We start from the raw sequence: 13218 nt of genomic DNA on the forward strand, positions 1-13218 counted from the left end.
CATGAATTCATGGTCTTCTGGGTCAATGCCTTGTCTCTGGTTTCCTCCTTCCCCCCCCACCGCAGATGACGGTTTGTGAGATGGTCTTTCTTTAGGGGTCCGTTCCAAGGGCAATTTTGATGTATTTTGACAATTTGCTTTAACTTAACCTCCACTTCTTCTCCCCTTGAGACGGGCTCTGCGGGACTCGCTACCCACCGAGCCCGTGGGAGCCGTGCGGGCTCCTCGCTGGGCAGCACCCCGCGGTCCCTCGGGCAGCCGAAGGCGGGGGGATGCCTGTGCCCTTCGGCACCACCGGGCTTCGCTTCCCCGAGCTCAGACAGCACAGCACCAAAACAAACCCCAGCCCAAGCCCCAGCCTCCCCGTTAAGGGGGACTGCGTCTGCCGGGAGCTCTGTCCCGCCCGGCCCCGGGCAGCGGCAGAACGCGTCGACCCGGGGCCGGGCGGGGAGCCCCGGGCGGGGGGTACCTTGCCGTAGGCCGCCTCGGTCTCGGCGATGGTCCTGTCGAGCTCGCCGCGGGCGGCCAGGTGCCGCGCCAGGCTCTCGCTGGTGCGGGCCAGCCGCTCGGTCAGCGCCCAGATCCGGCCCTGCAGCCGGCTCCGCTCCGCCTCCTCCTCCCGGATCCGCCCGCTCAGCTCCTCCCGCCGGGCGCGCAGCTCCGCCAGCCCTGCGCGGCACGGACCCGTCAGCCCCGGCCCCGGCCCCGGCCCCGCCGCCGGCCCCGGCCCCGCTCACCCTCCCGCAGCTCCGCGTTGTACCCCCGCAGCGCGGCCCCCGGCCCGCTCATCGCCCCGGCCCGGCCCTGCCCAACGTCCCGCCGCGCTCCGCCTCTTCCTGCGGCGCGGCGCGGCCCGGCCCGCATGGAGCCGCCGGCGGGCGCGGGGCTGTCGGCCGCCTGGCACACGCTCAGCACCGCCCTGGTGCCGCCCGCCGCCCTGGGGCTGGTGAGCGGGGGCGGCCGGGCCGGGAGGCGGGGGGCTGCGGCGACGCGGGGCCCGCGGGGAGGGCGGGCAGGGGCCCGGGCCCGGGGGAGGACGCGCCGCTCCCCCCTCACCTCACGCCGCCGCCCTCGGGACTCTGGGCCCTGTCGGAGCCGGCCGCCCCCGTGGGCCCGGGGCAGGCCCCGACCCCCCCTTGGCCCTGGCGGTGCGGCGGCTTGTATTTGCTCGGGGGGCTGTCAGGGAAAGGCCGTGGGGGTCCAGCCGTCCCCCTCTTCCTCCCCCATCACACCAGCCAGGAAAGCGCACATGCCAGAGAGGCGCTGCTTTCCCCGTCCGTGCTGCGGCTCTGCTCCCTCCTCGCTCCCCGGGGGAGCTAACATCGGCCAAGGAAGGTTTTGCCCCAGAGCCTGGCTTTTGGGGGACCCGAAGGTGGCTCGTGGCACGCCCGCCAGCGCAAGTGTCCTGCAGCAGCTGCCAACAGGGACAGCAATGGACCGGGTTTGGGTGTTAGGCCTGGGAGGTGGGCGCTTGGCTTCCAGCAGCGGGCTGAGACCCCAGCAGGTCTCCACGGAGGAATGGTATCCGCCTGGTGCTGTTTGACAGCAGAGTCCGCGTGCATTTCGTCCCCGCTCTTTGAGATGAGCGGTCTCTTCTGCCACAGATCCTCTTAGAGAAGTCTTTATGCGTGCTTAACTTGGTATCCCCTCCACTTTTCAGGCAGCACCGAGGTCCAATGCTGTGGGGCCGCTGAAGGACGCCGACCTACGGGCAGCCCTGGACGTGCTGCGGTGTTACGACTTGCACTCAGTCGTGGAGGAGTGGTTCATCGAGGTGCTGCAGACGGACCTTCAGGCAAATATAGCTCCTGAGTTCTGGAACTGCATCAGCCAGTATGAAAACACAGCTGAGGAGCCCCAGTGCTCCTCGCTCCTTCTGGACGCGTTTTGTCTTCTCAAGTGCCGCCTGGACCCCTACCTGAACAGCCTGGAACTTCTGGAGAGGTGGACCAAGGCAGGCTTGCTCCTGGGGACAGGCGCTCAGATGCTGCAAGAAAAGGTCTACACCATGTTCAAAGCTATCCTTTTCTTCTCCACTACCAAGTCCTTCCAGGAGATGATCCAGCAGTTCTACAGCCGCACTTTCAGGATATACATGCGGCAGTGGAAGAAGGGAGAAGATGGAATGAACGAGTGCGAGAGCAGCATGAGTGAGACCGAGCAGGAGAGTGATACGGAGGAGGGCGGAGGAGAGAGCTCGCTGTGCGCAGGCTGCAGCAGCAAGAGAGAGCAGTGCTGGTGCCCCAAAGCCATGGAGCAGTTTCAGCAGCTCAATGACATTCTGTACGTAGGTTACGGGGTGGTGGCTGTCGCTCAGAACAAGCAGATGGTCCGGATGGGGAGCAGCAGCAAGTTTTCTTGATATCTGGAAACGGGAGGAGTTATGGGTGAGGTCAGGCTGTATCATGGTACTGGTTAGAGAACTTGACACAGGGTTTCTGCAGCTGGTTGCCAACTGGTGATTGAACTAGAGCAGGTCTTTAGACAGAAAGTTCCTCTCCCTGGGTCTGAGAATATCTTCCTCGTGCTCTAAGGCCTTCTGTCCACAGAGAAGCAAACTTTTCTAAATGAAAAAGTTTCTGATGGCTAGAAAATAATGTTTCTAAGGAAGATGGGATAGAAGTAGTGTCACGTGTTACATATGTAGTGCATCTATGCGGCTATCAGAGCATTTAAACTAAGAGCTATGCCTGCATCTGTGGACCATACAGGGAGGAAGGTGCCTTCAGGTAGTTAGGTTTTCTTCATTTGCTTGTACCTTTGCTTCCATCGCTCTGAATCAGATCATTGTCTGTGTCTGTAGCCGCCGGCTGAATTTGCTGGAGAGAGTGAGCGCCGATGCTGTCACGACCATCTTGCACAGGATGATAGAGGAGAGGATGGAGCAAAGATGCAGGGGGGAATATGAGCACTCCTTCCTGAATGAGTTCCAAGAGGTAAGGAAGGCGTGCGGGCAGCAAGGGCCCTTCCTTTGGAGACGTGCAGCTGCTCCTGTTACTGCTTTAGCAGCTCAGGCTAAAAGCAGATTCCACGTGAAAACACCTGGTCCAGGGCTATGACTCCCACCATCCCTGGCAGAAGAGGTGGTTAAAACTCCCCATTTTGATTTACGCTAGAGGGGAAGGTTTGCTCCGACCTGTGCCTCATGGACCATTATATTTCACCTGGTGATGTCCGTAGTAATGAGAGAATTTCTGTGGTTCCGTTTTACAAACTACAAGAACACATAGTGCCGCGTAGCCTGCAGAGGACCCTCCCTCTGCGTAGGTGGGCCCGTAATTAGAATTTGTGTGGCTGTTTTCTGTCGTCTTTCCAATTTTTCAGCACCTCTTTAAAATAGGAAGCAAGGATGGGAGGTGATACTCTGGTATTGATCTCACCAGTGGGCCACATACAGAATTAAAATCCTTCCTTGCAACTACCCAGTTGTTTTGCTGCTACCTTAAACCGAGTTCGTGTTGGGCTGTTTACCCAGTATGACCTTAAAATAAAATTCTTCTCCGGGTTATGGCTCTTCCAGGATACAGTCCTGGCGCTGCAGGCTTGCCCTGCACATTTTGTTCCTCAATGCATGACCTTGCCTTTGCCTGTGTTGACGAACAGTGCGTGAAGTCAGGTTGCCAGGCAAACCAGACGGCTCTCTGTGGTTGCCCTAGTTTCCTCGCTCTTTGCCATGCCGGCCGTTTTTGTCATCTGCAAACATCGGCAGTCATTTTATATTTACTTTCCTTTAGTTGCTGTGCAACGCTTTCTTTAGTGGACCTAGTGTGAAATGCTTTTGGATGACCTGGAGATTGTTTAAGGACATTTTAAGGGCACCAGAGAAAATGCAACTGCATTCCGCTTGTCAGACGTTGCAGAAGGTCCCCTTGCTCCCACCTCTTCAGAAAGGCCAGCGTGTTTGGCCGCAGAATATTGGAGCGTGTCAGAATTAGGAAGAGGCAACTTTTTAAAAAAAAAAAAAAAAAGTAGAAGTGGTATCCAAATTGGGAAGATATTAAAAAAAAAAAAGAGAAGAAGCACAAGCCTGGCAAGCTAAAGGTAAAATAGGAGAAGTCTGGGAAACAGCTTGCTAAAAGTACAAGTGCTGACAGCAAACCCCCTTTCCAGACACATCAGCAGCAGTCTGGAGTGTCAGTCGCTAATCAGGCTATAGCAGGAGCACCCAGAGAAGATAAACCCATGGGGAAAAATGGGTTGGTTTGATAATAATTGTATTCCTTAAAATTGAGTTGCTTTGCATCAGTTATAGTCCTTTCCTTTTGTTCTTTAGGAGAGTTCTTTATCAGCTTTTCCACAGTTTTGCCCAGATCGATGCCCAGGTGTTCTGTAGTTCTCAGGTTTGTCCTGCCTTGTAATTAGCAGAACTTGTGCATTCCTTCAGTGTTTCCTCAGTCGAGTAGATAATTAAAAATTAACGTAATCAAACCAGATCTGGACTTAGCATTTTTGTTTCAGGCTGTCCAAATCAGTTGTCGAGAAAGGTTAATATTTACTAGCTGTTAATACTCAAATACTATCCCAGGAAGTGCTACACATTTGCCACCTTAAAGGAAAAATAAAATTTAAAAAAAGCATTTCTTTTGAATATCTGGATATTGTAGTTGAGTAAATTTGAAATTTGATGATTACACGTTTCTCTGTAGAAAACTAAATCTTGACTATAAAAAAAATTAACCCTCTGATGCTCTCTGTTCAGGGTTTTATTTTATTATTCAGTGACTAGGCTGGTATTTGAGGTCTTGGTTTCAAGTGCCTGAGTTTGGTTGGTAAGGAGTATGTCTGTGAGTCCTCGGGATGGCTTGCTTGCTCTTCACTGATTTCAGGAATCGTAGACATTTTGGGCCACGGATGATGTGATGGACAATTTGCTCGTATCCTCATAAAGAGAATAGTTCTGCAAGTATAGAATGGAATGGAATTCTGCAAGAATAGAACAGTCTGCAAGTTTTTGAATATACCCTATCCTTTTTGGAGCCCAGCGCCTATGCGCGGTCCTCAGTCACCCCTTATCTCCTCATGCACATCTGCACAGTCTATATCCTGTATCTTTAGTTAAAGATATTCTTTCAGCTAGGCTTTCCCCAGCTATAACCCAGGCCAGGGTGCCTTTGGAGAGCAGCTGGAGGTAATGCTGTCCTCGGCTAGCTGCTCATTTCTGCTTGCTGTGGCAGCTGCCTGGTGATGGGGTAAGCGTGGGACGTGGTTGTGCATCCGGCTGTGGTGTTCACCGTCTCTGTACTCTCCCTCTCCTTGTGCAGTGGATTGAGAAAGTGATTGGCTGGCTCAGCAGGGTTTTTTTGCAAGATGGTCCCTTGGCACGCTCCTCTCCAGAAGCTAGCAGCACCTTGAAGCGCTGGCGGTGCCACGTCCAAAGGTTCTTCTACCGCATCTATGCCAGCATGCGCATTGAAGAGCTCTTCAGCATTATTCGAGGTAGGTGCGACCCATTCAGTGTTCATTCATTCTTGGACTTGGATTGGATGAATGGTAGATCTGTTTTCATCTCCTGATCTGCCACGCTGTCTCCTCTTGCCTTCCCACGGAGCATGGCACTGTTTCAAATCACTGCTTGGTTTGTAGATTTCCCAGAGTCAAAGCCTGCTGTGGAGGACCTCAAGTTCTGCCTGGAAAGGACTAATCAGAGGCAGCAGCTGCTCAGCTCCCTGAAAAGTGCTCTGGAAATGCGGCTTCTGCATCCTGGTGGGTTTTACATCCCTGTGTATGTCTTAACACTGTAAGAAGCCTGGGCATGAGTGGGGATCTACTGGGAGCCATCATCTGATTTCATGTTTGAGTGAGAGGCAACCAGGCTGTGCACATCGCGTGCTCTCTGTGTTGGAGTGGGCATGGGCAGCAGTAGCTGATTATATCCCAGCCCCTTCTTGCCTCATTTTTGCAGTATGGTGAGGAGCTGAGCTAGAAGTTTAGCTTTGGTCCAGGTGGGTAAAGGCTTCTCTGCTGTGCGTGGTCTGAGCTCCTAACGCAAAATCTGGGCTCAGCCGGTTTATAGTAGTCTCTGAGCCTGTGTTCGCAGTTGGAACTGGTTTCTTAGACATATGGGTCCGATCTCTCCCTTTGGCTGGGGCAGTAGGGCAGCAAGCCCTTCGCCTCCGACTCCATAGATCGAACAGAGGGCTTGGAGCAAGCTCCTGGCGTCCAAGCCATTAGCCTGTGCTCTGGGACTCTGAGCACTCCCTCTGCCCCTCTCCTGTAGGAGTCAACACATCTGACATCATCACTCTGTATATCTCGGCCATCAAGGCCTTGCGGGAACTTGACCCCTCCATGGTTATCCTGGAGGTCGCCTGTGAGCCCATCAGGAAGTATCTGAGGTAAGAGGCCTGCGGGGCTGTCTTACGCATCCCCTTTCCACCCCCTTCCCTTCACTTGCTCTGTTTCTCTTGCCTGTTGGCAGGACTCGGGAAGACACGGTGCGGCAGATTGTGGCAGGTCTCACAGGGGATGCCGAGGGCTCCGGTGATCTTGCAAACGAGCTCTCGAAAGCTGACCCAGTGACCCTGGAGAACGGTCAGGAGAGTGATGATGACATCTCGGAACCAGGGGACTGGGTTCCTGACCCGGTTGATGCAGATCCAGGTTAGATGCCAAGACCCGAAGTCCTGGTAGCCTGCTGTTTTCCCGGGTGGGCCGTAGTCTTGAGCAGCTCATTTGCTGCTCCTCTAGAGCTGAGCTGGGCTGGGGCAGGTCTCTGTTAATGTCGCACTGTGGTCTGCTGGATTTCACTAGGAAAATCAAGTTCCAAGCGTCGGTCCTCGGACATCATCAGCCTGCTGGTGAGCATCTATGGCAGCAAGGACCTGTTTATCAATGAATACCGCACGCTTCTGGCTGACCGGCTGCTACATCAGTTCAATTACAGTGCTGAGAGGTGAGGTCCAAGTGCCCAACCCCAGGGCTTTCCATGGTGAAATCACCTGCTAAAGGTATGCTTCAGACTTGGTCCTATGAACGGCTGTTTCTGGAGCCAGGAATATCTTCGGCCATTTCCTCTGCAGCTTTGGGTTTGCATCTAGAATTTCATGCGCTCACCTCTTCTCAGGCTGCTTCCTGCTCAATCCTGCCCTTGGCTTGCACTAATAGGGCAGCACGTAGGAAATTGGAGGCACCGACACCCTCTTAGCTCCATCCCACATGTTCTGGTGGCCTTCACAACCTGCACAGGCTGCTTAGGGTCAGCAGAAAGTGTCAAAGTAAGAAAAAGTGATGAAGCGTCAGGAAACCTCAGCTGCAACCCAACTATGTCTCTGTTCAACATTTGCAGTGGTTTTCCTTTCTGTGAAATGCAGCTAGTGCGAGCCGTGTCTGGGATCGGCAGTCTCGGGCAAGTGGCTCGCCAAATGCTGAGGTTGCACCGTGTTGTCGAGGGGGATGGCTAGGTGCCGTGCTCATCCAAATGAAAGGGATGGAAGGTCTTCAAAAGCTGCTGGCCTACAGAGGAAGTGACTGTTTCTCACTTAGATGCTAGAAGGCATCCTGTTCAGATAATGTGCCTTGCAAGGCTTCCTAGGAGGGGCACCCTTGTGCCAGGGACTACCTTTTTTGGCTGTGTTGCAAGGGGTGGAGGCCAAGCCAGGCTCATCTGTCTGAGGGACCTGTGTCTGATTTGTTGTTTCTCTCATCAGGGAAATCCGCAACGTGGAGCTGCTGAAGCTGCGGTTTGGTGAAGCTCAGATGCACTATTGTGAAGTCATGTTAAAGGTAACTTTTTTTTTTTTTTTTTAATTCAAGTCCTGGGTGTTTGAGCTCATTGGGGAAGGGGAGGGACTTGAGGAGTGACCCAAAAAGGGTCTTTTAGGAAAGCGGGGTTCCCAAAATCCCAGTGAGGGGTCTGATTTGTGACAGGCAGAAGTGCATTCAAAATCATGTCTGTTTTTTAAGCCCTGTGGGTTGGTTTATTGACTCTGGGGGATGGTTGCTCTTGTGCTGTTGTCTCTCCTGCCCTTCCTGCAGTACAGTATTCTGGCATTGAAGCGCTGGGCTCTTCCAGCTCCTCTGGGGTTGGGACTCTGGAGTTCAATTCACTTGGAGCATTGTGGGAAGAACACAGGTCTGGAGGGACTCCAGTGTAGGCTAGTGTTGAGTTGTAAGCCCTTCCTCAGCCTCCCCGCAAATGTTTCTGAGTACGTAGCAGACTTTCTAGTAGACACACATGATCATGTCCTTTCCAATGTCCCCATCATCATTTGGAGACAACGCTAGTCACCTTGTTTCAGCTTCTCCTTTACTGAGGGTTAGCACTGACTTGGAAGAGAAGGAGTTGCCTTAGCTTCCTTTGCCTTTTCCAGGATATGGCTGACTCGCGACGCATTAATGCCAACATTCGTGACGAGGAAGAAAAGCTCCCAGAGGAGGAGAGGCCACCATTCAGCCTCGTTGCCGTTATCCTGTCAAGTGAGTTCTGGCCGCCGCTGAAAGAGGAGAAGCTAGAGCTTCCAGAGCAGGTCAAGGAAGCCATGGAAGCCTATTCCAAGAAGTATGAGAAATTAAAGGTGAGGCAACCTTAACCCTCCTTAAAAAAGGTATATGGTGTTCAGACTTTGTTATATAGCATGGTTTTTGCAAAGTCCCCTTTAACAGCCCTTAAATTTTAGCTGCTAGTACACCCACGCTGTTACGGTGGAATCCCAAAGTCCTTCAGCTTTGAATCGGGGTTAGAACCTGCGCTAGCTTAGCTATTGCCAAAAGGCGGCTTTATCTCTTCATGGGGTGCCTGGGTCGTCATAGTGATGGCAGTTAGGGAAGAGAGTTATCTAAAATATGCCAGTGTTTGTTAGTTAAATGGATACTGAGGTGGAAGTTCTTAGGCATCTTAAGTCTGGTCTAAGCTTGTTGGCCTAAGTTCTATAGTAGTAAGAGTGACATCCTGTCTGTTGGGCCTCTCTTCTTCAGTACTCTGGCACTCTCCTCCCCTGTTTGTCCTCTTGAAAAGAAGCTCTTTTAACATGATCTCATTTTAAGGTTCACTGTTAGTCTGGAGTTAGGTGAATGTTGCTTCCTCTTCTGTCTGTGGTCTCTCCTGGGTTGTTTCATTCATTTCTGGAGGGTCCCTGAACTCCATGACAGTTTAGGTGCAAGCATTTTTGGTCAGTTTGACTGTGGCTCAGACAAAGGCTGAATCCGTGCCTTTATGAACAGCATGGAAAGGTGGAAGAGAGGAATACAGAGCAAATATAAGCAGCCGTGCAGTATTCTTCTGTTCTCCAGGCACTTGATCATGGCAGTTAGATAGAGAAGGCTGAGGTGCATCTTGCTCTGCACATACAGAATGGGTTGGAAGCAGGAGCATCTCTCTGGAAGTCAAGGAGAGATCTAGGTCACTTCCAGAGCTGTGGTCTCGGCTTTCTCATCTTGCAACTTCTTATCTGGTGGAGTGCAGAGCACACATCTGGAGCATGGATGATCTGGATCTAGCCAGGTCATGCCAGTGTAGTGTCTGTGTGCACGCGCAGATGGTTCTTTGCACCCAGCCGGAACGCAATTTGGTGTCTCATGCAGACGTTCCTCTTTGCCTATCCACTTGTGCTCTGACTCCACTTCAGGCTTGGTTTTCCTATAGAAAACTTTCTTTAACTTGTTATTATACACCAGGTGATACATGCTATGAGGCTGGGAAGCTCATAGCGCTAGATCCTGTCTCTTCTCCTGCTGTAGCTACGTGCCAGATGTGGATGCCAGCTGGTTTCTGTGCCTGCAAAAAATTAGTTAGGAGAGGATGCAGGAGAGGATGCAAGGAGGAAGCAGCCTCCTCGAGCATCCTAGCGTTCAAAGCAAGCAGTCCTCTTTTCACGTCAGTATCAGAAGAGATTGCTTCTCTTCTGAGGAAATCCTGCCCCAGATGAGTATTTATTTTCCGGTAGGAGTTTGTCCTGAGTGGCCCAGTTGGTCTTCCAGTGTTTCCTCAACCTGTGCTTACCCTACCAGAGAGCTGAGTGTCTGGCTTTCAGGCAGGAGAGGGGCATTGGTCTTGGGCAAGGGCTGGACAACAACTTGTGCTGAGGAGGATGTTTCCCACGAGTGGGTAGGGAACGGTTGGGTGGTGGCAGTGCAGGGTGACTCATGAGGAGCGGAGCAGCATTCATCTGGCAGAGGTGTGTGGAGTGCAGCTGGCCCTGGTGATAGAGGGGTGTTTGCAATAATTGCAGCACTGAGTGGTTCCTGTTAGAAGATCTGCTGTGAGTGGCTGCTTCTCCCTTTTCCAGGCCATGAGGACCTTGAACTGGAAGTACCACCTGGGCCTGGTGAGCTTGGACGTGGAGCTGGCAGATCGTACCCTCTCCCTGTCTGTCTCTCCTGTGCATGCCGCCATCATCCTGCACTTCCAGACCAAGAGTGAGTGCCGTGGCAGACTTGGCGTTACCACCCGTGTCTGTGTGCTTCCCATGGGTGGGTGGGAAGGACACGTTGCTTGGGTGGCTGTAGGCTCTGAGAGCTCTGGCAGCAGGACCAAGACTTGGTTCGTGGGCTTGGATCTACCACAGGGGTCAGCCGGGTCTCCAGCTCTCCTCAGAGACAGCACCCAGCAGGGCCACAGCTCAGCACCCAGTCTGCTTTCAGGCAGTCGCTGCACACAGCTGCTTGCTCCTGGCAGCGGAGGTGGGCAGGTGTCCGGTGCTTTTCTGTGATATCCGTGGTCTCTGCAGGCACGTGGACACTGACGGAGCTGAGTGAAGTGCTCAAGGTGCCCGTGACATCGCTGAAGCGTAAGATGACGTTGTGGCTGCAGCAGGGTGTCCTGCGTGAAGAGCCCCAAGGCACCTTCACTGTGATTGAGGAGGAGCAGAAGGACCAGGTGGAGAAGGTCGTTCTGATAGACAGCGATGAGGAGGGGGACTCTGCCATGGCGTCGCAGGCTGACCAGAAAGAGGAAGAGCTGCAGGTACCCGTCCGTGTGTCTTGGCTGCTTGCGAAGCCGGCACGATGATGCAAACATCCCGTGCTTTTGGCTTTGGGGAATCTGATTAAGATGGTGGAGTCAATTTGCACTTTGGATTTGCATTTTCCACTGCAAGTGGCTCAGTCCAGCATGAGGGTTTTTTGAAGCGGATATCTCTTGATTAATGCTCACTGGTGCAGGTGCTGGATCACAGAAGAGTGATCTTCTTCCCTCCAGAAGGGCGCCCGGCTGCTGAGCCAGGCAACCACATGGGCATCTAAATGTGTTTTTTCAGTTTAAAAAAAGAAAAAGTCTGAGACATGATTTCATATTTGAAAATAGTCATGACTTATTTGGATTCACCCAAGCAGCGCTTTTTGGTACTTAAACTGCCAAAAAGGCTTACCCAGCCCTAACAGCTGGACCTTTGCCTTCTCTGTGTTGTGGTTCCTGGACAATTCCAGTGTTTTTCCTACCTGTGTGTCATGTTGTGTGTGTGTTGTGCCACTGTGCAACACGCAGTTGCCATACTGGTGTTTATCCACTGAGGGTCATGCACGTACTGCACGTCAAATCCTGCGTTCCGGCTGTGTGTCCCAACACCCGATGCAGTTCTTGGATATTTCCTGTTTAAAGACCACATGCTCATGGCTGAGAGCAGAACTGACTGCCAGCCACAGCCCTGCTCTGCTTTTGGGATATGGGATGCTAAAGCACTCCTTTTCTTCATGGTATAGATGTCAGTGTGATTTACTGTTGCTTGCGTGTCCCCCTCTGCAGCTGTTCTGGACATACATCCAGGCTATGCTGACCAACCTCGAGAGCCTGTCCTTGGAGAGGATTCACAGCATGCTGAAGATGTTTGTGATGACAGGCCCAGTGGTTACAGAAATCGATATACAAGAGCTGCAGGGTTTTCTCCAGAAAAAGGTCCGGGACCAGCAACTCATCTACTCCGGAGGTGTCTATCGCCTGCCCAAGAACTGCAACTAGGCTGCGAGCGTCCCTGCTTTCCCCTCTGCGTCACTTCTCCGTGCCTGTGCTCAGCTCCCGAGTGCCACCCGCCTCTCTGCATCCTGCTGGGTAGTTTCTCTGCTCTGGGGGTTTGCTGTGCCCTCTTCCCCAAAAGGCTGTCCTTTTCCACATGGAGACAGCTCAGCAGCAGCCTGGGCCGTGCACCCCACAACTTCTGAGACTGGGCCTGCTCCCCACATTGCTTTTCCTCCCATACATGAGTGTCTGGGCCCACTTCACTGGTTAATAAAAAACAGCAGTCTCCTTTTTCAGACGGTACCAACTCGTTTTCTTTCCTCTCAGCCGAGCACTCTTGGCATCAGCCTTCCCACGCTGAAAGGGCAGGCAGGAAACTCCCCAGTCTGCTGGGCACCGTCTCTATTTTGTTGGGTCTCCATCTGTAGCCCGGGAGGCTTTGGGAGGGGGGCTGTTGGCTCCAGTTGCCATCTGGGTCTCTTTGTGTGGCTAAAGCAGCGTCTTGCAGCTGGCTGTGATGAGCGAGACCCTACACAAAAGCAAGTGTTCATGCTGTCTCCTTTGGCTTATGTGGGAGGAAGACTCCAGGGTCCACTTACCCTTGTCTGGGACTCTTAAATTGTGTGGAATAATTTTATTGTGGGATGAAGAATGCTTTAGATGGATGAGATGTAGCAGTTCTTCAGGGCAAGCTGTTGAGTCCTGGAGGATAAGTGGATTACCCAGGCACTGGTAGGACTGCTTTATTACGGCACGAATACACGTCTCCCTTCCAACACCACGGATGGTGCCATCGAGGGTGCATCGTCTTGGTGTGCTTCAGAGTTATTGGCACCACTGAGATCAACGAGGCAGTTGGATGGGATAATGCCTGAGCTCCGTTGGTTAAACATCATGCCCCCAACCTGGGTACAAGATCAGGCAATGGGTTTCAGGATGGTGTTCAGTCTCCACTTAATAGCGTTCAGGGTTCCTCAGTCCTGCTTTCCGGATGGGTTTTGCTCCTCAGGAGGAATATGCTGGGGAAATCTGACTTTTACTAAAAATTTCCTTTCTGTGAAGCAAAGAATGAGTTTCCACAGCCCAAGGAGCCTTCCCCCTCCTCTGCTGAATCTTCTATCCCAGCCTGCGGGCACTGCAGCAGCTGCAATTGAGATACCAAAGGGCCACACTTAAAACACCAGAGCAGCCCGTAACCCTGGCTGCGCTGCTGTGCGTCCAGGTGCATGAGAGACTTGTGGAACATAGAAAACCACCTGTATTTAACATTTAACCTTGTTTTTCAGTGCCTAAAGGCCTGGAAGTCCCACACTGTGGCATCCTTTGTGCAG

General features: G+C 52.7%; 1 protein-coding gene across 1 annotated transcript; it reads left to right on the forward strand.

The window, feature by feature from the left end:
* The first annotated feature begins 497 nt into the window (after positions 1-497).
* Positions 498-12183, forward strand: ANAPC2 (anaphase promoting complex subunit 2). Its single transcript, XM_076355792.1, is given in 17 exon segments — positions 498-674; positions 676-720; positions 723-797; positions 799-846; positions 848-946; positions 1661-2283; positions 2804-2936; positions 5262-5436; positions 5584-5703; positions 6218-6335; positions 6419-6600; positions 6751-6892; positions 7647-7722; positions 8310-8513; positions 10224-10353; positions 10665-10900; positions 11678-12183. Coding segments are annotated over 17 exon segments (2796 nt in total). The 3' UTR covers positions 11891-12183.
* The last annotated feature ends 1035 nt before the right edge of the window (positions 12184-13218 follow it).

The sequence above is a fragment of the Aptenodytes patagonicus genome, chromosome 18 (genome assembly GCF_965638725.1).
Source record: "Aptenodytes patagonicus chromosome 18, bAptPat1.pri.cur, whole genome shotgun sequence".
In the NCBI taxonomy this organism is placed as follows: domain Eukaryota; kingdom Metazoa; phylum Chordata; class Aves; order Sphenisciformes; family Spheniscidae; genus Aptenodytes; species Aptenodytes patagonicus.